Below are 25,122 nucleotides of genomic sequence, written 5' to 3'. Positions count from 1 at the left end.
CCAGTCCTTGGTTGTATACTTACAATCTTTAACTAGAAGATGCAATGGAGAAATGTGTCTTTGAAGTTGTAATTTGATAAGTGCATTACCTATGATTGGATGAGTTGTACAGAATGAGAAAAATTGGCCTACTTTTCTCCACAACCATCTCCTCTCTCATCCATGTAATGTGTCAAGAATTTCAGCTCATCCCAAGTGGAAAAATGTTTTTTTTATACACCATTCTCCAGATCTATGCCTCCACACAATCCTGCCTCTGAACTCTACAGGCGGTTCTTTACACCTCATAGCTTGGTTTTGGTCTGGTATGCATTGTCAGCTGAGAGACCTTATTTAGACACCGGTGGTTCCTTCCAAATCACTGAGGTGACTCCAATCAAGGTGGAGAAACATCTCAGAGATGATCAAGAGAAATTGGAGACCCCAGATCTATCTTTCAAGTAGTAAAGCATAGGGTCTAAATACTTGTGTTCATGTGAAATTTTTGGTTTTTCTTTAAAAAAAATGTGATCATATTTCTAAAATTCAGTTTTCATTTATGGGTTATTGAGTTTCAGAATGATGGGGGGGGGGGAGGTTGATTTTTCTTTTTAAAAAAAATTGTAGTCATAGGCCGCAATATAACAAAATGGTCTGTAGAGTGTCTATAGACTTTCCAAATGCATTGTAAGTAAATGAGTCTGATACCACACACAAGCTGTGGGCAAGAGTGGTGCTGTTTCTGGCACAAACAAGTAAACCGGTTAAATATCAGTAACTAAAGGATAACCTTTTCTAGAAAACAAAACAAAATAACCTACATTGTTGTACCTACCTGCATTGGCTTCACCATCTGTCAAAAGGATTATCATGGAAACACTTCTCTCAGGAACAGTTTGGTTCTCATGTGCTTTATTCAGTAGATCAACCGCCTTCAGCACAGGGTCATTGATGTTTGTCCCTATGATATAACCATATATTTTTACAGTTGTTCTAATAGTCTTATGTGTTTAATGGATGCAAGAAATGTAACAATTGGCAAGAAAATACACATTCATTAGTTTTAGGGGATCAAGGATTTACAAGTAACCCAAGCAGAATTATAGTGTCTCAGTTAGTTTTGAGGTGCCCGATTAAGGTTTCTTGGACCAATTGGAGAAAATACTTCCAAGGGCCCAACCATTATCCCACACCAAAATGGTGACCACTGATGGGCTGAGAAAGCAGTTCTTGTTTTTTGATTCATGGACCATGAAGTGAAATTCAGCAGGGGACCGGCCACCATCAAAATGGCAGTGGTGAAGAGTTGTCTTGTTTTTTTTTTGTTTCGTGTTTTTTAAAACAAAGTCTGCTTCTTTTTTAATTTCCCCTAACTAATCTCTTTCATGACAAGCTAAGCCATCATCCTCCTTTCTAAAATTGTTGTTTATTGACAGACTGCATAGGCAAAGAAAAAGTAATCTTCTGCTCAGAGGTCAGTTTGCTGAAGATTGTAATTCAATCTTACTAGTAAATAGAATGACATCTGCTCTTATACAAATAGTGATTTTACTAAATAAAATATGGATTTACTTACAGCCTCTTGGACTGATCGTGCTGACATATTGTTTAGCTTCTTCTAGATTTTCTGGAGTTGCTTTGATTAAAGAATCTTTCCATAGAACAATTTCATTATCAAACAGGATGAAATTGAAGTGATCGTGCGCTGAGGTGTCATTCAGAATTCGGAGAAGTGCTTCCCTTGTCTATTAACACATAGATTTGTTAGGTGTAAATATGTGTACTTTATAAAACAAGACATATTCTGCAAGTCTCTGTTTATGAGGCCGGATTTATGACTACCAAACTATTAGAATCATTCTTGTTTAGGTAAACTTTCTCTCTAATACGTCTCTCCACACTGCTAAAATGGCTTATCATTTAGGTGCATTTCTAAAGTGGCGTCACTGCCGCGGTATTTTAAAAAGTCACAAATAGCTGAACAAAATGAGGCTTGCGCAAAAATGTGCAGTTTCACAGTATGAAACTGGCATTCAAGCTATAATGAATTTCTCTTACTGTGCTTGCTGTATTTCATCGGGCCCCTTCAAACAGATGATGGGTGATGTGCCGAGAGTCAGACCACCAACAATCTAACACAGATGGCCCTTTATATATTTTGAGACTGTCTGTAAGCACTGAGAGCCAAACCTCTACAATCTCATATCTATTCTTAAGATAAAGTCCCCAATAACCCTTTCAAAGTGTTACTTTATTAAGAAGCTTAACAAAAAAGTTTGTACTCTTAACCTTTAAAGGAAAACGGTCATCAGTGTCAGCGCACTTCCTGACATTACCGCTGCTGTTTCCCTAAGCCTGCTCACAGCGGAGCCCAGCAGGGAAGCAGCAGCGGTGACATCAGATAGCTCTGCTTATGCCTCTAGCCAGCCGCTGAAACAAAAGGAACAGAGAAAGATACCAGGAGAATGGAACCACAGATCGGGGACAGGTAAGTATGTGTCTCCCGCACTACCTGCCAGTACCAACAGATTTCCTTTAATGGGATTATTTAGTTTAGACATCTTCTTCCAGTACCTTTGGTTCCACAAAGAAAAGCTTTTTTTGTAGGTTTTCTGCCACCTAATTAACTGTAATCAGTAGATGAATGGAGTAATGAATGGACAAGTCCTCCAAAAAAAGAGATGCTAATGCAGTGTTCAACTGAGATCCCTGAAGGGTGTATTGACTTGTCCCAGTTTTGGTCCTAAGGGTTAACTTTTTAGGTTCTGGCTTAGTTTGTGTTGCTGTGGTTACACCTTGACCCTGAGGAAAAGTTGCCCATAGCAACCAATCAGATCGCTTCTTTCATTTTGCAGAGGCCTTGTTAAAAATTTAAGAAGCAATCTGATTGGTTGCTATGTGCAACTGGGCAACTTTTCCTCTGGACAGGTTTTGATAAATCTTCCCCATTGTCTCTGAAACAAGCTTTCCTATTCTGCTTTCTACTTTCCTCATGATTACCTGGTATTTTGTGACCCCGACTTTTGGCTAAGGATATTTCATATGGTTTTTGTCTTGGCTTATATTTGTCCTCTTGGTTTCCCACAAGGCATGTTGACTATCCTGTGTGTTTGTCTCCACTGAGTATTGTATTGTGTATTTACTTTTTTGTATTCCTGACATTCTCTGATCTTTTGACTTTGAGTTTACCGTAGTTTATTATTCTGACTTGAAGTCCCAAGACTTAGATAGGCAGGGACCATCTTCGTAGTTGTGAATCAGTCTGTTAGGGCGGATTCACAATAGAAAGGGACAGGGGTTGTGGGCGAGTGCAGGACTTCACCTTTTCCCTGCCCATAAGTGACACAGGGCCTGTGGTTGGGTGTTGTATGTTTTATGCCACATTCTTGACCAGATGTGGTGCCTTTGATATTTCTGATGTTTTATGATTATTTGCTTTGTTTTATAGTGTATTATATTGTTGTTCCGCTGTAAAGGAATTGAGACTTCGTACTAGGCAAGGCTGACAACTATGTAGGGGTTAGCCTATATACAAACACAGCTAGGAACCTTCCAGAAGAGTAAGTTTAGAGAGAAGTTGGAGAGCAGCCTATTTGCCATGAGAAGTGCAGTTCCAGCCTCCATGAGAAAGGCTGTGAGTGGAGAGTAGTCCAGGACAGCCTGGGGAAAGACAGCTTCTGCTAAGAATCAGCCTAGGACACTATTCTAACCTAGTCCTAATCTGCGTTCAAGACAAGAGGAGATGAGATAGTTCCACCCTTTGGAGTGGTTGAGCAAGGGTCCCATTGCTGCATGAGAACGAGCTGTGAGAGACAAACTAGCCATGTAAGTCTATCTGCGTGTCTTGATCACTTCCCACTGGTGGGGGCGGGGGGAGGGCAGGGAAAGGAGCGCGTGACAGCACAGACTTCTTCTGGCTTGGTCTGCTGATCGATGAAGGGCTGAACACTCAGACCCCCCGCCGATAAAAACTTTTGACATGTTGCTAGGACATTTCAGAAGTTTTTCATAATGACAGGTAATCTTTAAAGGGAATGTATTACCTATGGTTTTCCTTTATTGCTGATTAGCGCAACATACTGAAACATGTTCCTTTTTCTAATCTCTTTTTTCTCATTTTCATTTTTTTATTTCATCTTTTCTACATTATTATGGGCAACAATAGACAACAATAAACAAGAGCTGTCCCATTGATATGAATGTGTCTGGACATCCTATGCAACATTTTTAGAGGTAATTTCCCAAGGAGGGGGAGGCTGAGCTGTGAGCTTCATCTATTGCGATGTCTATCTACTAGAGTCAGATGTCACTGTACTCCTGTCTGTGAAAATAAAGATAACACTGCTGTAAAGTGGTCTGTACAGAATAGGAAGTGTCAGCTTAGGTTTAGGCTTAAAATCCAGTATAGAAGTTATAAAGAAGACGGCACTTACCATACAGTAGTGGAGACTTTAATGTGACAGTTGGTGCTTGGTAGACATCCAGAGACAGAGACAGTGAGGACGGGGGTATGCGGGACAGATAGTTTCACACGAAACGCGCGCTTCCTCAAGTCGGCATACAGCGTCCATATCTGCACGGGCTCAGCATATGCAGGTAGAGCTGGAAATTATGTCAGTACAAGACAGCCAAGTAAACATGGAAATAAAGTGTACAGGAATGTGTAAAATAACAAATAAACGTGCATGAAGCATAATACAAACACAGTATTAAGAACTGCAAAGTAATACATATGATTATTACAGGAATGCATTGAGCTCATTGCGATCGTTGAGCCCTAGGGCTCCAGTCGCATCCAGCCTAGAGATCCATGTTGCTTCTCTTTGCAGAATAATACAAAAATACAAGACTATAGGTGCACTACTGTGGTAGATGTAAACAATGACATTAGCTAACCCTCAAAACTGATGTAAAATTGAGACATTAGCCAGTATATCCTTATAAGAAGGACATACCTGAGCCCGCACACCAATGCTTAGGTTTCTCAAGTGGCACGGGACCTAACACTAAACCTACGTGTGCCATATAAGCAAAACCAGGGGCCAATGGGCAGTGTCAGCAGCATAAGGTCCGACTCACAGACTGCTCCCAGGTTACCTCCAGTGTGACTGAGCACACATACAATGGGAGGGGGGAGACAGGCTCTAAGCCCCACCCACGTTGGCTGATATGTTGCCGGCCTCACAGGTGAACCTTAATGCTGCCTACAGTGATGATATAGACGCATTAGTATAACATTTGGAACATGATAGTTTAGATAGGGTTAATAAAATTCATAGAGCTGACTTATTAACTCCAAAAAATAGGTGCCATCCCCAAAACAAACGTTTACCTTCTCTTTGGAAAATACTAATCTTAATTGAATTGTAGCCCATGCCATTCACCGGCATTGGTATATACTCAAAACAGATCCCGAGTTAAAAGATGTCCCTCGCAACAAGCCCTTAATCACCTACCGAAAAAGCATTACTATAGGTGATAAGTTGAAGAAGTCCACTTCTATTTTGTGTTCTACAGAAGCTCAGTGGCTAACAAAATTCATCCCTAAGGGAAATTTTCCCTGTAAAAATTGCTCTGTATGCTCTAAATGTCGCCAGCAGAACAGTATTATTAGGAGGTTATACTCATGTTGTCATCCATCTGATTACCTGCCGTACCAAATACGTAGTGTGTGCCCTCTTATGTCCGTGTGGCTTCTTTTATGTGGACAAGACTATTAGGCAATCCGGGAGCACCTAAGGTCTGTGCGCACGGGTAGCGGAGCGCCCCGCTTCATTGCCTACATGCGCGAAGCCCACGGAGGGAGTTGTTCTGACTTGAAATTCACCGGCTTGGAACGGGTTAATCCCCCTGTTGATGGCAGAGATCGCAGCACTTTGCTTCTACAATGAGAAGTAAAATGGATTGCTAGGCTGGATGTAACCGGAGCCCTAGGGCTCAACGATCGCAATAAGCTCAATGTATTCCTGTAATAATCATATGTATTGCAGTTCTTAATACAGTGTTTGTATTATGCTTTACGTTTTGTTTGTTATTTTACACATTCCTGTAAACAGCTTGAGGAAGCCTGTGTGTGGCGTGAAACAGTCTGTCCCGCATACCCCCATCCTCACTGTCTCTGTCTCTGGATGTCTACCAAGCACCAACTGTCGCATTTAAGTCTCCACTACTGTATGGTGAGTGCCGTCTTCTTTATAACTTCTATACTGGATTTTATGCACTCTATAGACAGAGCACCACAGACATACGTAGTAGTAGTGGATTCAATCAGTGGTAACCAGTAGCAAAGAAAATATGAATACCTAGTGGTTTCAGTGCCAAAACTGCCCCTTCTTCACTTTGACTAGGTTTAGGCTTAGTAGTCAGAATAAGAACTGCTAAATTTAAAGATTAGAAAAAACATCACCAAAAATTCTAAAAGAATATGTTTAACATAAAAACTTGATGACACACTCCCGTTAATATATATATAACATATATAAGGAGAAGTAAAACTATAACAAAATATAACAAAGATATCACAATCCACAAAGTACAAAATGATGTAGAGGATTTCCTACCTGCTCCATTTTTCTACCCCACATTGATCCACTTCTGTCTATGACATAAACTACATTTTTTGGTACACCAGACAATTTAGGGGGAGCAAAAAAGTGAACAAAATATCCGTTGACAACCTGGAATGCAAACACAGCAAAGTTATTTAACTACCAAAAATGGAATCTACTCCATATTAAAAAGGAATCTGTATAAAATGCCAAGCAAGTTTCATCAAGTATATCATGTGTGTTATCCTTATAAAGTTGACATCATTTTGCACGATTTTGGCCATCTGCAGACTGTTTCCATCTAAGACATTACTGGTCCTTTTTCCTTGTGTTTATACTGAGGAAGCTCAATTCTTCACTTGACTGATACAATGAGCCATGTATGACATGCTATACTGCAAAGAGATCCTTCATAATAGATTACTATAGGCCAATTAACACATTCATGCAAAGGTAAAGCTGAAGAAGAACATGGTAGTAGTGGCAGAGGTATATTGACAAGTAAGCTGGCATGGACATAGGACAATATTTGTACAATAATGGAAAAGATAGGTTGATTGCTTTTCTAGTGGGTTTTTGATAAGTTTTCCTACAAAGTCTCCCCCTCTTGAACCAACATGATTATGAGAACAGGCTTCCCCTATCTCCATGTGAATGGAGCGCTGGTCAGTAATTTCCACTGTCGTTCCCTTCGACTCTATGGGACTGATGGAGAAATCCAAGTGCTGGGGAATCTGACTAGTCAACACCTCCCAGCAAAGCAAGTGCATGCCTGCCCCTAATATCAATGTTATGGCTAAGTCTGCAATGGAAGCCTGCCCTCAGATAAGATCCCTCTGGTCAACCCTCATGACTATCCAGACTGGTCCAAATGGGGACATGCTGCACAAGTCTCGTCCCTCAGTGAGGAGCTAATCTACCATTAAGTTAAATTGATATCAACTGGCTCCAGAAAGTTAATCAGATTTATAAATGACTTCTTTAAAAAAATGTTAATCCTTCCAGTACTTAGCTGCTGTATAATAAAGAGGAAGTTCATTTCTTTTTGAATTTCTTTTCTGTCTGACCACAGTGCTCTCTGCTGACACCTTTGTCCGTGTCAGGAACTGTCCAAAGTAGGAGCAAATCCCCATAGCAAACCTCTCCTGCTCTGGATAGTTCCTGACATGGACAGAGGTGTCAGCAGAGAGCACTGTGGTCAGACTGGAAAGAAGAACCCAACTTCCTCTGTAGTATACAGCAGCTGATAAGAACTTGAAGGATTAAGATTTGTTAAAAGAAGTAATTTACAAATCTAAAAGAAAAAAGAAATGTATGTGCAGCTCACAATTAATAATACACACCGAGGTCGAACAAGGGCATGCAACTATACCTCAGTTGCGGAAAAAGGGAACCAAAAACACAAAATATTTTGCCCGGACCTTCTAGGTGAGTATAAATAGACTGTATGTATAAATTTAGAGATATAAAATAAGTGAATATAAACTATATAAAAATAAATGAATATAGAAAATAAATAGCTAGATCGTGCTTCAATAATAATGCAATTCATTTATTAATGACACAATGTAAAGGGGTCCGTTGAAGCGCGCAAGCGTGAAACAATTGTAACCCAGCAAGCGAACGCACTGGCGTCCCGGTCCGGCCGGATCTGATGCCGCCCATGTCACTGCACTTTCTAATGAAATAAAAAGTAATCGATTAAGCAACGAACTTGGTGAGTGTCACTACGTTTTTTCTTTACCCGTATGACACAATGTAAAAGGTTACTCCTCACAGGGCCCATGTGTGGAGAACACATAAAATGCAGGCAATTAAATAATACTAGGTATACATAGAATAATAAACATAGAATTGTACCACTGGCATAAATGTATGGCTTATTATGTACAACGAGCGAATGCCTATTTATAAAACAAGCAGCTACTTGTTGCACAGTAAGAAGAGCCTATTTGGCTAATTCCCACATTGGAATGTTCAATGGTATAGATGTGTCCTTTTTGTATTACTAGACAGTTTGTAGCAATTTTGAAAATGATATTACCGGTGCTTTTTGTAACAACTCGGGCAGTTCACACTGGAAACAGGTATGTTGTAACAGTGCCTGGATGGTTAACGCACCGAGTCCTCTGTGCGGCGGTCCCAGATGGTATTGGAGAAAATAGCCAAGCAGAGTCCTATTAAAAAGCGGTGGTGGTCACCTCGGACTGATGGCGCTGGCAGGCGCTGATGTACACAAGATGCCGGGAGACCATTGGCGCTGGAAGGCGCTGGAGATGAAAGAATCCTCACCGCTGGGTTCAATGTTGGCTGGATGGAACCGGAGACCGCACGCTGGATACGAGGAGCTCACCTCGTGTTACCGGCGTGTGACGTCAGCAGATGTTAAAGCTGGAAACTCTGCACCAGAGTTGGACTTGTAATAGCTGGACCGGACAAATGCTGGACTGGGTAACTGTAGTTTAACAGTTCACAGAAGGTAACTGGCCGTCAATAGTGGACACAGTTCATAAATAGCGTTTGTGCCAGTGGCTATGTATACAGGACTAGACGCGTTTCAGGGTTATGTAGTGTAACCCTTTCCTCAGTAGTCATAATGGTTGCCATGAACGATTGCCTTTTTTATAAGAGCACGAATCTCACAAATTCACAAATTACAAAGTGATAATAAAAACATCGAGTGGAATTAGCGGATCGGTTTCCTAGAGAGCAATGATTATATGAAAAGGAGTAGGTATATAAAATAATGTGTGAATACTGTTCAGAAGTGTAAAGAGACGTTTTTACAAAAAATAATTACCGTATTTTTCGCCCTATAGGACGCACCGGCGTATAACACCCACCTTATTTTTAGGTGCAAAATCTAAAAAATTTAAGATTTTGAACCCAATAGTGGTCTTCAACCTGCGGACCTCCAGATGTTGCAAAACTACAACTCCCAGCATGCCCGGACAGCCGTTGGCTGTCCGGGCATGCTGGAGTTGTAGTTTTGCAACATCTGGAGGTCCGCAGATTGAAGACCACTGCATAGGAGGTAATACTCACGTGTCCCCGCCGCTCCGGACCCGTCACCGCTGCCCTGGATGTCGATCCATCGCTGTCGCCGTGTCCCCGTTGCTCTGCTGCTGAACGTCTCTGCTGCCGGCCGGGTATCCTCGCTCTCCGTCGCCGTCATCACGTCGTTACGCACGCCGACGCACGTACGCGACGACGTGATGACGAGGAAGGAGAGCGCCGGCCATACAGGGGATCCCTGAACGGAGAAGACACCGAGGAGGCAGGTAAGGTCCCTCCCGGTGTCCTGTAAGCACTAACCCGGCTATTCAGTCGGGCTGTTCGGGACCGCCGCGGCAGTCCCGAACAGCCAGACTGAACAGCCGGGTTAGTGTCACTTTCCCTTCAGACGCGGTGGTCAGCTTTGATCGCCTCGTCTGAAGGGTTAATACAGGGCATCACCGCGATCGGTGATGTCCTGTATTAGCCGCGGGTCCCGGCCGTTGATGGCCGCAGGGACCGCCGCGATAGGGGTGTATTCGCCGTATAAGACGCACTAACTTTTTCCCCCTAGTTTTGGGGAAGAAAAAGTGCGTCTTATACGTCAAAAAATACGGTATGTGAATAATATTAAAGAATTTGATATTTTAAATTTCTTTAATATTATTCATATAATAATTTTTTGTAAAATCATCTCTTTACACTTCTGAACAGTATTCACACATTATTTTATATACCTACTCCTTTTCATATAATCATTGCTCTCTAGGAAACCGATCCGCTAATTCCACTCAATGTAATTTGTTAATTTGTGAGATTCGTGCTCTTATAAAAAAGGCAATCGTTCATGGCAACCATTATGACTACTGAGGAAAGGGTTACACTACATAACCCTGAAACGCGTCTAGTCCTGTATACATAGCCACTGGCACAAACGCTATTTATGAACTGTGTCCACTATTGACGGCCAGTTACCTTCTGTGAACTGTTAAACTACAGTTACCCAGTCCAGCATTTGTCTGGTCCAGCTATTACAAGTCCAACTCTGGTGCAGAGTTTCCAGCTTTAACATCTGCTGACGTCACACGCCGGTAACACGAGGTGAGCTCCTCGTATCCAGCGTGCGGTCTCCGGTTCCATCCAGCCAGCATTGAACCCAGCGGTGAGGATTCTTTCATCTCCAGCGCCTGCCAGTGCCAACCGTCTCCCGGCATCTTGTGTACATCAGCGCCTGCCAGCGCCATCAGTCCGTGGTGACCATCACCGCTTTTTAATAGGACTCTGCTTGGCTATTTTCTCCAATACCATCTGGGACCGCCGCACAGAGGACTCGGTGCATTAAACCATCCAGGCACTGTTACAACATTCCTGTTTCCAGTGTGAACTGCCCAAGTTGTTACAAAAAGGACCGGAAATATCATTTTCAAAATTGCTACAAACTGCCTAGTAATACAAAAAGGACACATCTATACCATTGAACATTCCAATGTGGGAATTAGCCAAATAGGCTCTTCTTACTGTGCAACAAGTATCTGCTTGTTTTATAAATAGGCATTCGCTCGTTGTACATGATAAGCCATACATTTATGCCAGTGGTGCAATTCTATGTTTATTATTCTATGTATACCTAGTATTATTTAATTGCCTGCATTTTATGTGTCCTCCACACACGGGCCCTGTGAGGAGTAACCTTTTACATTGTGTCATTTTAATAAATTAATTGCATTATTATTGAAGCACGATCTAGCTATTTATTTTCTATATTCATTTATTTTTATATAGTTTATATTCACTTATTTTATATCTCTAAATTTATATATACAGTCTATTTATACTCACCTAGAAGTCCGGGCAAAATATTTTGTGTTTTTGGTTCCCTAAGTTACAAATCTGTTTAACTTTCTGGAGCCAGTTGATATGAAAAAAAAAATAGTTTTCCACCGGAGTACCCCTTTAAGGGCTATTTCCGTCAGTGTTATAGCAACACATCCATGGCAAGAAAGCAACACTTGCTTTCCCAGGCAATGCCCTGGATTGCTGGTGCTAGTAACAGTCAACCAGGTGGGGTAGGCAGTTGCACCCTAGGTGTCACGATGCCGGCTGGCAGGAGGTGGATCCTCTGTGCCAGAGAGGGATTGGCGTGGACCGTGCTAGTGGACCGGTTCTAAGTCACTACTGGTGTTCACCAGAGCCCGCCGCAAAGCGGGATGGTCTTGCTGCGGCGGTAGTGACCAGGTCGTATCCACTAGCAACGGCTCAACCTCTCTGACTGCTGAAGATAGGCGCGGTACAAGGGAGTAGACAAAAGCAAGGTCGGACGTAGCAGAAGGTCGGGGCAGGCAGCAAGAATCGTAGTCAATAAGGCAATAGCAGGAGGTCAAGTACACAGTATGGACAAACACAGTAACGCTTTCACTAGGCTCTAAGGCAACAAGATCCGGCCGGGGAGTGCAGGGGCAGTGATCAGATATAGTCTGGGAGCAGGTGGAAGCCAATTAAGCTAATTGGGCCAGGCACCAATCATTGGTGCACTGGCCCTTTAAGTCTCAGGGAGCTGGCGCGCGCGCGCCCTAGAGAGCGGAGCCGCGCGCGCCAGCACATGACAGCAGGGGACCGGGACGGGTAAGTGACCTGGGATGCGATTCGCGAGCGGGCGCGTCCCGCTGTGCGAATCGCATCCCCGACGGCCATGACAGTGCAGCGCTCCCGGTCAGCGGGACCGACAGGGGCGCTGCGGAGAGAGAGACGCCGTAAGCGCTCCGGGGAGGAGCGGGGACCCGGAGCGCTAGGCGTAACAGTACCCCCCCCTTAGGTCTCCCCTTCTCTTTGTCCGGTAACTGCCTCCCCTGGGATGAGGACACCGGGAAAGAATGGAGGGTTTCCTCAACGGCAGGCAGTACAGCAGGAGTGGGAATGGGGAGGGAGGGCAGAGGGCGAGGCCTGGCACGGGGCAGTGTGACACCAGGACGGGGGCCATGAGGAGGCACCGAGGCTTGCCTGACTGGACTGGGAGGGGGGGAGAGGCACTTCTTACGGCAGGCAGAGTCCATAAAGACCTTAGGGAGACTGGATACAGGGGGAACCACAGGGTCACGGCAGGGAGTACTGGGAACCGGTTTAAGGCAGTCCTTGAAACAAGAGGTACCCCAGCTCTTGATCTCCCCTGTGGACCAATCCAGGGTTGGGGAATGGTGTTGAAGCCAGGGTAGTCCAAGGAGAATTTCGGAAGTGCAATTGGAGAGGACCAAAAACTCAATTTTTTCGTGATGAGGTCCGATGCACATTAGGAGGGGCTCCGTGCGGTAACGCACGGTGCAATCCAACCTGACTCCGTTGACCGCGGAAATGTAGAGTGGCTTGACGAGACGGGTCACCGGGATGCGGAATTTATTCACCAAGGAATCCCGAATAAAATTCCCAGAGGCACCAGAGTCCAGGCAGGCCACGGCTGAGAGGGAGGAGTTGGCTGAAGGAGAAATCCGCACGGGCACCGTGAGACGTGGAGAAGCCGACTTTGAATCAAGAGACGCCACACCCACGAGAGCTGGGTGCGAGCGTGCGTTTCCCAGACGTGGAGGACGGATAGGGCAATCCACCAAGAAATGTTCGGTACTGGCACAGTACAGACAAAGATTTTCTTCCCTACGGCGATTCCTCTCCTCCTGGGTCAGGCGAGACCGATCCACTTGCATGGCCTCCTCGGCGGGAGGCCTAGGCGTAGATTGCAACGGAGACTGTGGGAGAGGTGCTCAGAGATCTAAGTCTTTTTACTGTCACGATGCCGGCTGGCAGGAGGTGGATCCTCTGTGCCAGAGAGGGATTGGCGTGGACCGTGCTAGTGGACCGGTTCTAAGTCACTACTGGTGTTCACCAGAGCCCGCCGCAAAGCGGGATGGTCTTGCTGCGGCGGTAGTGACCAGGTCGTATCCACTAGCAACGGCTCAACCTCTCTGACTGCTGAAGATAGGCGCGGTACAAGGGAGTAGACAAAAGCAAGGTCGGACGTAGCAGAAGGTCGGGGCAGGCAGCAAGAATCGTAGTCAATAAGGCAATAGCAGGAGGTCAAGTACACAGTATGGACAAACACAGTAACGCTTTCACTAGGCTCTAAGGCAACAAGATCCGGCCGGGGAGTGCAGGGGCAGTGATCAGATATAGTCTGGGAGCAGGTGGAAGCCAATTAAGCTAATTGGGCCAGGCACCAATCATTGGTGCACTGGCCCTTTAAGTCTCAGGGAGCTGGCGCGCGCGCGCCCTAGAGAGCGGAGCCGCGCGCGCCAGCACATGACAGCAGGGGACCGGGACGGGTAAGTGACCTGGGATGCGATTCGCGAGCGGGCGCGTCCCGCTGTGCGAATCGCATCCCCGACGGCCATGACAGTGCAGCGCTCCCGGTCAGCGGGACCGACCGGGGCGCTGCGGAGAGAGAGACGCCGTAAGCGCTCCGGGGAGGAGCGGGGACCCGGAGCGCTAGGCGTAACACTAGGCAGATGCCTACTCTGCTTTCCCCTTGCCTAGGCCTTGTTGGCTTAGGGTTATCTCAAGATCAAGTAATTTATTTATCCGTTTTTATCATGGACACAATGGGAAAAAAACGCCACCCCCTCCCCACTCCTACCCATCAGTTATTTAAATATTCACACTTATTAATAATCAAGATAAGAAAGAGGATAATTAGAAAATAGTTGGGGGGCCAACTACTGGGATCCACACAGATCACATGAAAGGAGGTCTTATGTCCCAACAGTCAGACACCCATCAGATACTTATCAGTTATTACCTATCCTATTGTTAGCTAATAGGATTAAATCTTCTTTAATCCTATTAACTTCTTTAATAGAAATTGTACATATTCCGTCTCTTAACCACATCCATGTGCACCCAGCAGGAATATCAGACATTCAGAGCTAAAAATTCAACGAGAAATTCATGGATAGCCTAAATATTGTAGAGGGTGGCTTTCCATCAACACCATGGGCATCAATTAACTAAGAAACTACCCTTTAAAAATGTTACATTTGCTCCGGCCAAGGTCTGATCAATACTTCTCACCTGTATATTTCCAGGGGATTCTCTGTTAACATCGTAGGTCACAGTAAAATCTCCATTCAGTAAAGTAGTTTCACAACTGGCACAAGAACGCTGTTGATCTATGGTGGGTTTAAAAGAGACATGGCCCTGAGGACAACAAAGACAGGAAACCAAAGTTATTTGGGCCTAAATGTGACTTTATACCAACACACATGAGCAGTTCTTTTACATATTTATAACTGGTATAAATGGTAGGCAATCTACAGCTTTTATGCCTGTATCTGATTGGCAAACTCAACATTTACAGAATCTACGGGACATGTGTTTTCCAAGCTTCTAGCAAAACTAAGCTTAGTTAAATAGAAAACTAAGACCACATGTATACAGTGTATTATATAAATAGCCTCTTAACTGGTGGTTGCGAGATAAGGGATTTTACAACTTTTCCTATTACACATACGATGTTACCTTTTCTCCAGAGAAAGATTTTTCTACAGCCGGTAGCAGGTCATTTGTTAGAAAAGATGCCTGAGCATCTAAAAAGCTGATACCTTGAGGTTCATGTATGTCTACTTCAATCTAAAATACAAAAAATAAAATGTCACATTTAAAGAAAACAATAATTTGGCAAAATATGTCTTAAAGGGATACTCCACTGCCCCAGTGTTTGGAACATTTTGTTCTGAATGCTGGGTGCGGGCTGCGGGGGTCTTGATGTCATGGCCATGCCCTCCTGATGCCATGCCCCCTCAATGCAAGTCTATGGGAGGGGGCGTGGCAGCTACCACGCCCCCTCCCATAGACTTGCATTGAGGGGGCATGGCGTGACGTTCCGAGGGAGGTGGCTGTGGCGTCACAACTCCTGCAGCCCGCACCCAGCGTTCAGAACCAAATGTTCCAAACACTGGGGCAGTGAAGTACCCCTTTAAAGTAATTTGTTCTTGAAATGACATTTCCTGATAAACTCTTACATTGAAATAAGATTGCTGATTTTGTTGAGGAAGGTTGCCATTGGACATGCAGAAGGGAAAATTTTGTATTATATGACTATTATATGACTAAAGGACATCTGCAACAAAAGACAACTTATCCCCTATCCAGAGGATAGGGGATAAGTGTCTGATCGTGGGGGGTCCAATTGATGGGACCCCCCACGATCTCCTGCACTGGGCCACGGTTCTTCCACGGCTCTCCCTTGCAAGAGGCGTGCCGGCCGCAGTGTGATATCACTGCCGACATGCCTGCTCCATGTATCTCTATGGGAGAGGCGGTGAGGCAGCGTTCGTGCCTCCCCGCCTCTCCCATAGAACTGTATGTGGAGGGAGCATGGAGGGGGGGTGCCATCGACCTCAGAGAAGTCGACGCTAAGCGCATCAGCCGCTCACATAGAGCAGCAATGCGGGGGCCTGTTTGTGAGATCCCAGGGGGTCTCAGCGGTCGGACCCCCTGAGGTCAGACAGTTATCCCTTATCCTGTGGATAGGGGATAAGTTGCCTTTTGCTGCAGATGTCCTTTAAAGACAATAGCACCCACCATTAATGCTTCCAGGCTTTATTTTCAATATTGCAGGTGCACACACGGGTGCATAGTAAAAAAGAGCGACGCACGTTTTACACACGTTTCCTGAGGAAGCATAGCAATAGCTGAATGAAACGTGTGCCACTCTCTTTTACTGTGCACCTGTGTGTACACCTGCAATATTGAAAATCAGTGGAAGTGCATAAAGTATTACTGTATTTAGAAAAATATACTGTTAGAATATATACTGTTAACCTTATAGAATCACATAATCATTGGGTCCACTATGTATATGATGTAACGAGTATGGTGTAAAACAACAGAAATAAAGGCACTATACCTCATATTTTCTAACAAGAGTTTTTGGCTGAACTTTAATGAACATCTCATATTTTCCAAGGTGACGTTTCAGCATTTCTTCATAGACCAACTCAAACGTTACTTTACTTTCTGAAGCCACATTAACCGATACAGTGAATTTCTCGGTCTTCCTGCCAGAGGCCCTATGTAGACGGTAATAAAAATGACTTTATATTAGTATATAATATGTGGGGAACAATACCTGAAGTATTTATTATGCCTATAAATACAATTCGTAGTCATGATATATTATGATTTTTGTACAAAAAATAAGCCAAACATCTATGTAACTGTGCCACATTCCACAAGAAACATATACTGCTGTACCTGTGAATAGCGGGAGGAAAAATACATCATTCAATGTTTTTCCTCCCGCTACTCCTGTCAGAAAACAACGGCACCCGACGGACCCCTTAATAGTAAACGGGATCTGTCGGGACCCATTGTTTACCATTGTGTCCATTAAAAAAGTGCCTGACGGCAATTGCCGATGGGGCACAACGGCAGTGTGAAAGGGTCCTTACACTGTAAGGGTACGTTCACACGCGCGGATTTTCAGTGTATTTTGCGCTGCAGATCCACTGGTGAAGGCCCGCTCTATGCTGGCTTTACAGTGCCTGCTCGTAGTGGCAATACACCGCTACCAGCAGACACACTGCGATGTGCAAGTCACAGTATACTCGCACATCGCGGGAGCTTTCTGCCTAGCTCAGAGGAGGGAGAGCGGCCACGATGTGTGAGTAAGCCGCGCACATCGCTGCACAGTGTCTGCTCGTAGTGTATTGCCGCTACCAGCAGGCACATGTAAAGAAAGCATAGAGCGGGGCCTTCATCAGCGGATCCACAACTAAATACGCTGCGAAAATCCACTCGTGTGAACGTACCCTTAGTAGCACTTTACTAATGTTGATTCCTGTCCAGTACTGATACTCCACATACATCTACACTGCCTACTTTCTCCTTTTCCTAAATATCTACAAAGACTAATTGCAGCAGAGATAATGTATTATTGGAAAACTGGAACACATAAAAAAACAAATAACAAAAATACACAAGACAGTGTCAACTGAAAAACACAGGGCAGCTCTGTGTGTTGTAGATTAGGGGTTTTGCTGGATAACACAAGAAGCTTGTCCCCCCCCCCCCCCCCCCCCATACATGAAATGAGACATCAGGGTATACACCCCATATACAAGCTCTATAAACAAAGTGTAAATGCAAGATTAAGTGGCTGGGCATACAGATAAACAGCAGCAAAAACCCATATGATACAGGCAGTCTATACAGCTTTCAGGACGGCCACCCTTACGACTGTTTCGGATCACTTCCTTCTTCCACTGTCTTGTGTATGTATTTTTGTTCTATTTTTTTAATGTATTTTAATAAAGATTATACTTTTCAATATATACCCTCTGTGCTCCAGTTAGTCTTTGTAGGTATTTATTTATGGGTATTGCGTTAGTCAGATTTTAAATAGTCCACATATGTAGCTGGGGAGGGTTTCTGCATGAACGAGTCGAAAACAAGGAGTGGAATTGTTGTTTACTATAGATACATTTTTTTGTGATCTGAAATTAAAGGAACATGAGAAAGCTTATTTAAAGGGGTACTCTGGTGGAAATCTTTTTTTTTTTTTTTCAACAGGTGCCAAAAAGTTGAACAGATTTATGACTTCTATTTAAAAATCTTAATCCTTCCGGTACTTATCAGTTGTTGTATACTATAGAGGAAGTTCTTTTTTAATTTATTTTCTGTCTGAGCACAATGCTCTATGCTGACACCTCTGTCCATGTCAGGAACTGTCTAGATTGGACATGGACAGAGGTGTCAGCAGAGAGAAGTGGGGTCAGACAAAAAATGAATTCAAAAAGAAAAGAAATTCCTATGTAGTATACAGCAGCTGATAAGTAAAGATTTTTAAATAAAAGTAATTTACTAATCTGTTTAACTTTTTTTCACCAGTTGATTGAAAAAAAAATTTTTTTTCCACCGGAGTACCCCTTTAAGTGTCAATTATAGTATTTTACATGTTTCCAAATCATGTGACATCTGACGCATGTTACAAGTTATCATTCTTTAAAATTCTCCCTTTTCATCTATGACTGAACATGAAAAGAAAAAACATTTACCTGACAAGTCCGGCTGTTTGGCCCCTTGATACGGCTTTTTCATACTGTTTTTTAGCAGCTTCCTTTTCTTTGATGACTCCTGGATACGTTACTCCATCTATTATCCTGTAACATCCAATTACAATTGGCTATAAAAACAAAAACAACGACAAAATATTCCTAACAATGCCTTCTTTTACAGGGCCTCATGAGATTGATATGTCAGATCAGCGGGACTTCATAGCTACCGTATAAACTCGAGTATAAGCCGACCCGAATATAAGCCGAGGCACCTAATTTCACCCCAAAAACCCAGGAAAAGTTATTGACTCGACTATAAGCCTAAAGGTGGGAAATACATCATCCCCCCTGTCATCATCCAGACCCCCGTCATTAACACCACCATCATCATCACCCTGTCATCATCACCCCCGTCATCATCACCCTGTCATCATCACCCTGTCATCATCACCCGGTCATTTTCACCCCCGTCATTATCCCCCTGTCATCATCCAGACCCCCTTCATCATCCCCCCCATTCATCATCACCGCCTGTCAATTCCTTCATCAGTGGCCTGCAACCTGCAGACCTCCAGATGTTTCAAAACTACAACTCCCAGCATGCCCGGACAGCCGATGGCTGTCCAGGCATGCTGGGAGTTGCAGTTTTGCAACATCTGGAGGTCCGCTGGTTGAAGATCACTGAGAAGGGATTGACAGGCGGAGAGTTCACTCGAGTATAAGCCGAGGGGGGCATTTTCAGCATGAAAAATCGTGCTGAAAAACTCGGCTTATACTCGAGTATATACGGTATCTCACCTATTACTGTCAAGCACAAACAAGCAGCTTTCCATTCCCCATTCTTACAAAACGACAAACATTTTGTAATAAAAACAAGGGAGGATCCATCAGATGGTATGAAACACCAATGACATTTCTGATATATCAAAAGAAGGAATCATCCAAAACATCGCTTAAAGAGATTACTGAGAAATAGAAAAAAAATGAGATTTTTTCCAGATACAGCGTCACTCTTGTCCTCAGGTTGCGTGTGGTATGGCAGCTCAGTTCTATTAAAGTAAATGAAACCAAGTTTTAATACCACACACACAACCTGACAACAGGTTTTTAAAAGAAATTAGCTCTGTTTTCTAATCCTTAAATGGGCACTCTCATTAAAACTAATTTTTGCTATTGCACTCCTTATGGTAAATAAAACATCTTTCTAATGTACTTTGTATAAAAAATGAAGTTTTTTATGTTTTATTTGTGTTTAAAAAAGCTGTCCTTAAAAAAGGAAATGCAGTCTGGCATACTAAGGGGTGTGCATGCAGACTTAGCCAATCATAGCTCATCTTACACACTGAAATGCTGTGTGTAGCAGAGTGAGGGAGGAAGTTCTCCCCTGTATGGCTTATCAAGGTATAATATCAAGGTAGAAAACTAAAAAATAATAAAAATAAAAGCAGGGGGTGGTTTATCACGATAAGGGCAGTGAACTGTGAGGATTATAAAATTTAAATGGGCACTGTCATGATATCAAAAAATTGATATGTTGTAGTACTTAAGTACTACAACATATCTCTGATATACTTTAATTTAAAAAAGTGATTTTAAACCAGTTTAAAATCACTTTTAAATTCGGCCACTAGGGGTCGCCCTGGCAATGAGTCGAAATTCAGTCACTGCGGTGCTCGGTCCCGCCTGTCAATCAAACAGGCGAGAGCGAGCACGCTGATAGCTGAGGCTGCGCGCATTGGCCAGCTCCACTGGCCTCGCACAGTCCCGCACGCCCCCGTTACCCTGTCCGGAGGCAGCGCGCGCACTCATTGCTGCGCTGATCATCCGGATGGGTAAGTCTGATAAATATATATGTTATATACATCTGGCATGAGTGTTATTTATCTAATAGGGCGCCTCCAGCTGTTTCACAACTACAATTCTCAGCATGGCCTGACAGCTAATAGCAATCATGGCATGCTGGGAGTTGTAGTTGGGAAACAGCTGGAGGCACCCTATTAGAAAAAGAACACTCATGCATAGACGATGTGAGGGCGGAAGCAAGCGCCCAGCAAGGCGTCCCTGACGTCGCGCCTGTTGGGAAGCGCTGCTTCCTGCCCTGCATTATAGAGTAGATTTAGAAGCACTAAATCTGCTCTATTAAAGCGATTTAAAAAAAATGTTGAAGCCAGGTAGGGGGTTAGGGCCAGATTACTACTAGGTAGGGACATATTAGATTATATAGTACTTGGTGGGAGCTACACATTAACAAGATCATAACAGGTACTCTTTAACTATAGGATCATTTATGGTAACTTTATCCAGTGTCAACCTGATGTAGCCTGGCAATCATAATTTCTTAGGCAGGTAAAATTTGCTTGACACCGAAATACTGACACTTATTTACCCTGTAGCGAATTTAACAATAAAAAAAAGAAATACAGAAAAAGAAAAAGGCCTAAATAAAATAAATAATTACTGGACTTACATGCTGAAATTTGTAATAAAAGCAGTCTTTGGCAGATCCACATCAAAAAAGGCTTCTTTAGAGATATTGGCTTTATTAACAGCTCTACTTGTAATGACATTATGGGCAAAGCGGGACGTCACCTGACTGCTGATAATTATACTGTAGACTTCTATATCAGCGACCGGCTGCAGGGCACAAAATAGACGAATGCAAAAAAGGTGTTAATTTTCTAGATATTCATATAAAGAGCTTTGACTATTATTTTATATGTTACTGTAATAAGATACATTAGATCAGTGTTTTCCAAAGAGTGTGTCTCCAGCTGTTGCAAGACTACAATACCCAGCATGTCTGCACAGCCTTTGGTTGTTCGGGCATGCTGGGAGTTGTAGTTTTGCAACACCAGGAGACACACTGTTTGGAAAACACTGCATTAGATGCTTCTGTTAAACATATAGGATGACTTTGCAGGTATTTCCTTTTATACCTATTTAGGAAATAGCATTGCTTGGAGAAGCAACTTCTAACATTATATCAGAACATCTAACATACAGCTACAAAATGCCTTAAAGTGTAGCTCCCACCATCATGTTTTTTTTTCTGTCCCTGCCTATTGCTCTTCTATCCCTAACACCCTCCCTGCCTTTATTATTTTTTTTACTATTTTAAAAATGGCATTTAGTCTGCCTGGTAGTGTGCTCACTACCAGGCAGACCTCCCCAGCAGGCACCACGTCACTGATGGCTGCTGGGGGCCAACTTCCGCCCTTAGTTCTCCTAACGGGGTGCCTCCAGCTGTTTCACCACTACAACTCCCAGCATGCCCTGATATCTACTGGCTGTCAGGGCATGCTGGGAGTTGTAGTGGGGAAACAACTGGAGGCACACCGTGATATCCCATCCCGCTCCCACCGCACAGCCCGCGGCCCCGCTGCGCCGCACAACCCACTACCCCCCCCCCCGCCCCCCCTCAAAAACACTCAGTAACAGACACAACGTAGATAATCTTACCTGTTGCCGGGGACTGTCAGGGAGCCTGCGCGCGTCCTCTTCATTCAAAGCGCTCGCTCCCGCCTGTCTGATTGATAGGCGGGAGCGAGCCCCGCAGTGAACATATCAATTTTTTGATTTCATGACAGTTCCCATTTAAACAAAACCAACTACAAGTTTTGTGACATTTCATAGATATGCAGCCAGGAAAATATGGTTTCAGATCATTTACTATGTTGGGGAAGATACATACCAGAATAAAAGGGATACTAGAAGTTCTGTTCTTGACAGCACCCGTGATCGTGTAATACAAGTTTGATGACAATTATCTAGTTGTATCTATATATTGTCAATCGTATGTCTAAAACATCTTACCTTTCCAATGCTTCTTTTCTGTAAAGCAAAAATAAAGAAAAATTAAACTGTGCAAAATACTTTTTATTCTGTTTATGTTTTATTTTGTTTCTATCTACATTAAAGAGGTACTCCAGTGAAAAACAAAACAGAAAGTTTAACAGATTTGTAAATTACTTCTATTAAAATTTTTTAATCTTTCCAGTACTTATCAGCTGCTGTAAGCTCCACAGGAAGTTATTTTCTTTTTAAATTTATTTTCTGTCTGACCACAGTGCTCTCTGCTGACACCTCTGTCTGTCTCAGAAACTGTCAAGAGAAGGATAAGACCTCTGCCTGTCTTGGGAACTGTCAAGAGCAGGATAGGTTTGCTATGGGGATTTTCTCCTGCTCTGGACAGTTCCTGAGGCAGACAGAGGTGTGAGCAGAGAGCACTGTGGTCAGACAGAAAATACATTTTAAAAGAAAAGAACTACCTCTGGAGCATACAGCAGCTGATAAGTACTGAAAGGATTAGGATTTTTAAATAAAAGTAATTTACAAATCTGTTTTAAGTTCTGGCCCCAGTAGATTTAAAAACATCCCCAGAGTACCCCTTTAAGGCTGCATTGGGTATAAGTTCTCTTAATTCAGTGTTATTTTTTCTGTTAAGACAATAGACAGCAAAACGCGTCAAGCTAAAGTTTGCAGACAATCATAACAATTATAACAAAAAAACTACACTACAAAAAGTAAAAGGAAATGATTGATTGGCACAATGCATATAAGAAACACAGTACAGTGAGATTAGTATCAATAGTAGGAGTTATATGGTAAGGATTATGTATAAAAAGTTCAATACATTGTAAAGAGAAACCTCTCACAATGGAAAGGCAAATTTCTATGAATAGAGTTTAGAGATAAAAGTAACATTTAACCATTCATAACAGAAGACAGAAAAGTTAACAATATAACATCAAAGGGAAAAAAAAAAGATAAATAGCAATAAAAATAATCATCGTGTCCTAAAGGTCAAAGAAGGGCGCATCGCCAAAATATAGACAATGAGCTACAAAAGGATAAGACATGCTGCAAAGGAAGAAGATTCTGGGAATGGGAGAATGAGTTTCCTCCAAGACAGGTTAAAATACAAATGTAGCCACTGGAAAGATAACACTATGCTAGGAACATTACATGCTACAGCAGGGACTCCCAGGACTTACAGTACTGTAGTAAGTTGCGATGCATCACCGTTGTACACTTGTCGGTCTGTGTCGGAGATGCAAAGTGAATGTAGTGAGTGGTGATGCCACCATACATATTGCTGGACAGGGTACAAGTGGTATACAAATATACATCTACAGCATTTGAGAGTGATCATGAAATTCTACAATACAAACCTGTATGTTTCTTATTCCTTCAATCACAAAATCACTGTTTATTGGGGATAAGGCATAAAAGAGCAAAGTAAAACCCAGAAGAAGGCGACCCATTTTGCTAATGATTTTTTTCTGGTAGACACAGAACTATAAGAACCCATGTCAAAAACCAGATTAATGAGTAACAGCAAGATAAACTTTGCTTATGACCATCCTGTCAACCCCTCAGCCCTATACCGGTGTTTTCATGTTTAGGAGAATAAATAGTTAACAATAAGGGAAATGTCCTCTGTGAGATGCCAATTCCCACTCATAAGAAAAAAAAACTTTTATCTGTGAAAAGATAAAAAGAGAAGTGGCACTAAACAGTATCATTAATCTGGAATAAAAGCCATTAGGCTGCGTTTCCACATGGAAGTTTTGGGATATCTGCCAGAGCTAGAAGTGGATCCAGCAGGAAAAGGAAGTATAAGGCTATGTTCACACGGTGGAATGTCTGTATGGAAAACTTCCGTCCGGACATTCTATCTACAGCAGAGCACTGACAGACATGTCTATTCTTTAAGCAGACTGCGAAATTTGGATTTACGCAGCAGAAACATCTGCGCGGAAATTCTGCCATGTGCACAATGAAATAAAATCCTATTGTAGTCAATGGGACTCTGCTGCAGTGGAATGTCCGTATGAAATTCTTCTGCAGAATTCCGCACGGAAATTCCATCATGTGAACATAGCTTAACCCTTTAACGACGCAGGACGTATATTTACGTCCTGCGCCGGCTCCCGCGATATGAAGCGGGGTCGCGCTGCGACCCCGCATTACATTGTGTCGGTCCCGGTGCTCATCAACGGCCGGGACCCGCGGCTAATACCACACATCGCCGATCGCAGCGATGTGCGGTATTAACCCTTTAGAAGCGGCGGTCAAAGCTGACCGCCGCTTCTAAAGCGAAAGTATCCCGGCTAGTCAGTCGGGCTGTTCGGGACCGCCGCGGTGAAATTGCGGCGTCCCGAACAGCTTGCAGGACACCGGGAGGGCTCTTACTTGCCTCCTCGGTGTCCGATCAACGAATGACTACTCCGTGCCTGAGATCCAGGCAGGAGCAGTCAAGCGCTGATAACGCTGATCACAGGCGTGTTAATGCACGCCAGTGATCAGCATAGGAGATCAGTGTGTGCAGTGTTATAGGTCCCTATGGGACCTATAACACTGCAAAAAAAAAGTAAAAAAAAAGTGTTAATAAAGGTCATTTAACCCCTTCCCTAATAAAAGTTTGAATCACCCCCCTTTTCCCATAAAAAAAATAAAACAGTGTAAATTAAAATAAACATATGTGTTATCGCCGCGTGCGTAAATGTCCAAACTATAAAAATATATTGTTAATCAAACCGCACAGTCAATGGCGTACGGCA

General features: G+C 43.3%; 1 protein-coding gene across 6 annotated transcripts in view; it reads right to left on the bottom strand.

Moving 5' to 3' along the window:
• Window positions 1–25,122, bottom strand: part of LOC130275779 (inter-alpha-trypsin inhibitor heavy chain H3-like) — a 136,538-nt gene that overhangs the window by 73,512 nt on the left and 37,904 nt on the right. For all 6 annotated transcript variants that reach the window (XM_056524168.1, XM_056524170.1, XM_056524169.1 and 3 more), the window contains 9 exons: window positions 22,373–22,390; window positions 21,027–21,193; window positions 18,560–18,664; window positions 16,411–16,573; window positions 15,021–15,131; window positions 14,574–14,699; window positions 6,540–6,656; window positions 1,556–1,724; window positions 815–940 (listed from right to left, as the gene is read on the bottom strand). In XM_056524168.1, coding sequence (XP_056380143.1) covers window positions 815–940; window positions 1,556–1,724; window positions 6,540–6,656; window positions 14,574–14,699; window positions 15,021–15,131; window positions 16,411–16,573; window positions 18,560–18,664; window positions 21,027–21,028 — 919 coding nt within the window. In that variant the 5' untranslated portion in view covers window positions 21,029–21,193; window positions 22,373–22,390. The remainder of the gene's footprint in view (window positions 1–814; window positions 941–1,555; window positions 1,725–6,539; window positions 6,657–14,573; window positions 14,700–15,020; window positions 15,132–16,410; window positions 16,574–18,559; window positions 18,665–21,026; window positions 21,194–22,372; window positions 22,391–25,122) is intronic.

Source organism: Hyla sarda, chromosome 6 (assembly GCF_029499605.1).
Source record: "Hyla sarda isolate aHylSar1 chromosome 6, aHylSar1.hap1, whole genome shotgun sequence".
Classification (NCBI taxonomy): Eukaryota; Metazoa; Chordata; class Amphibia; order Anura; family Hylidae; genus Hyla; species Hyla sarda.
Note: the sequence above shows the minus strand (reverse complement) of the source record. Positions and strands in the feature narration are given on the sequence as shown.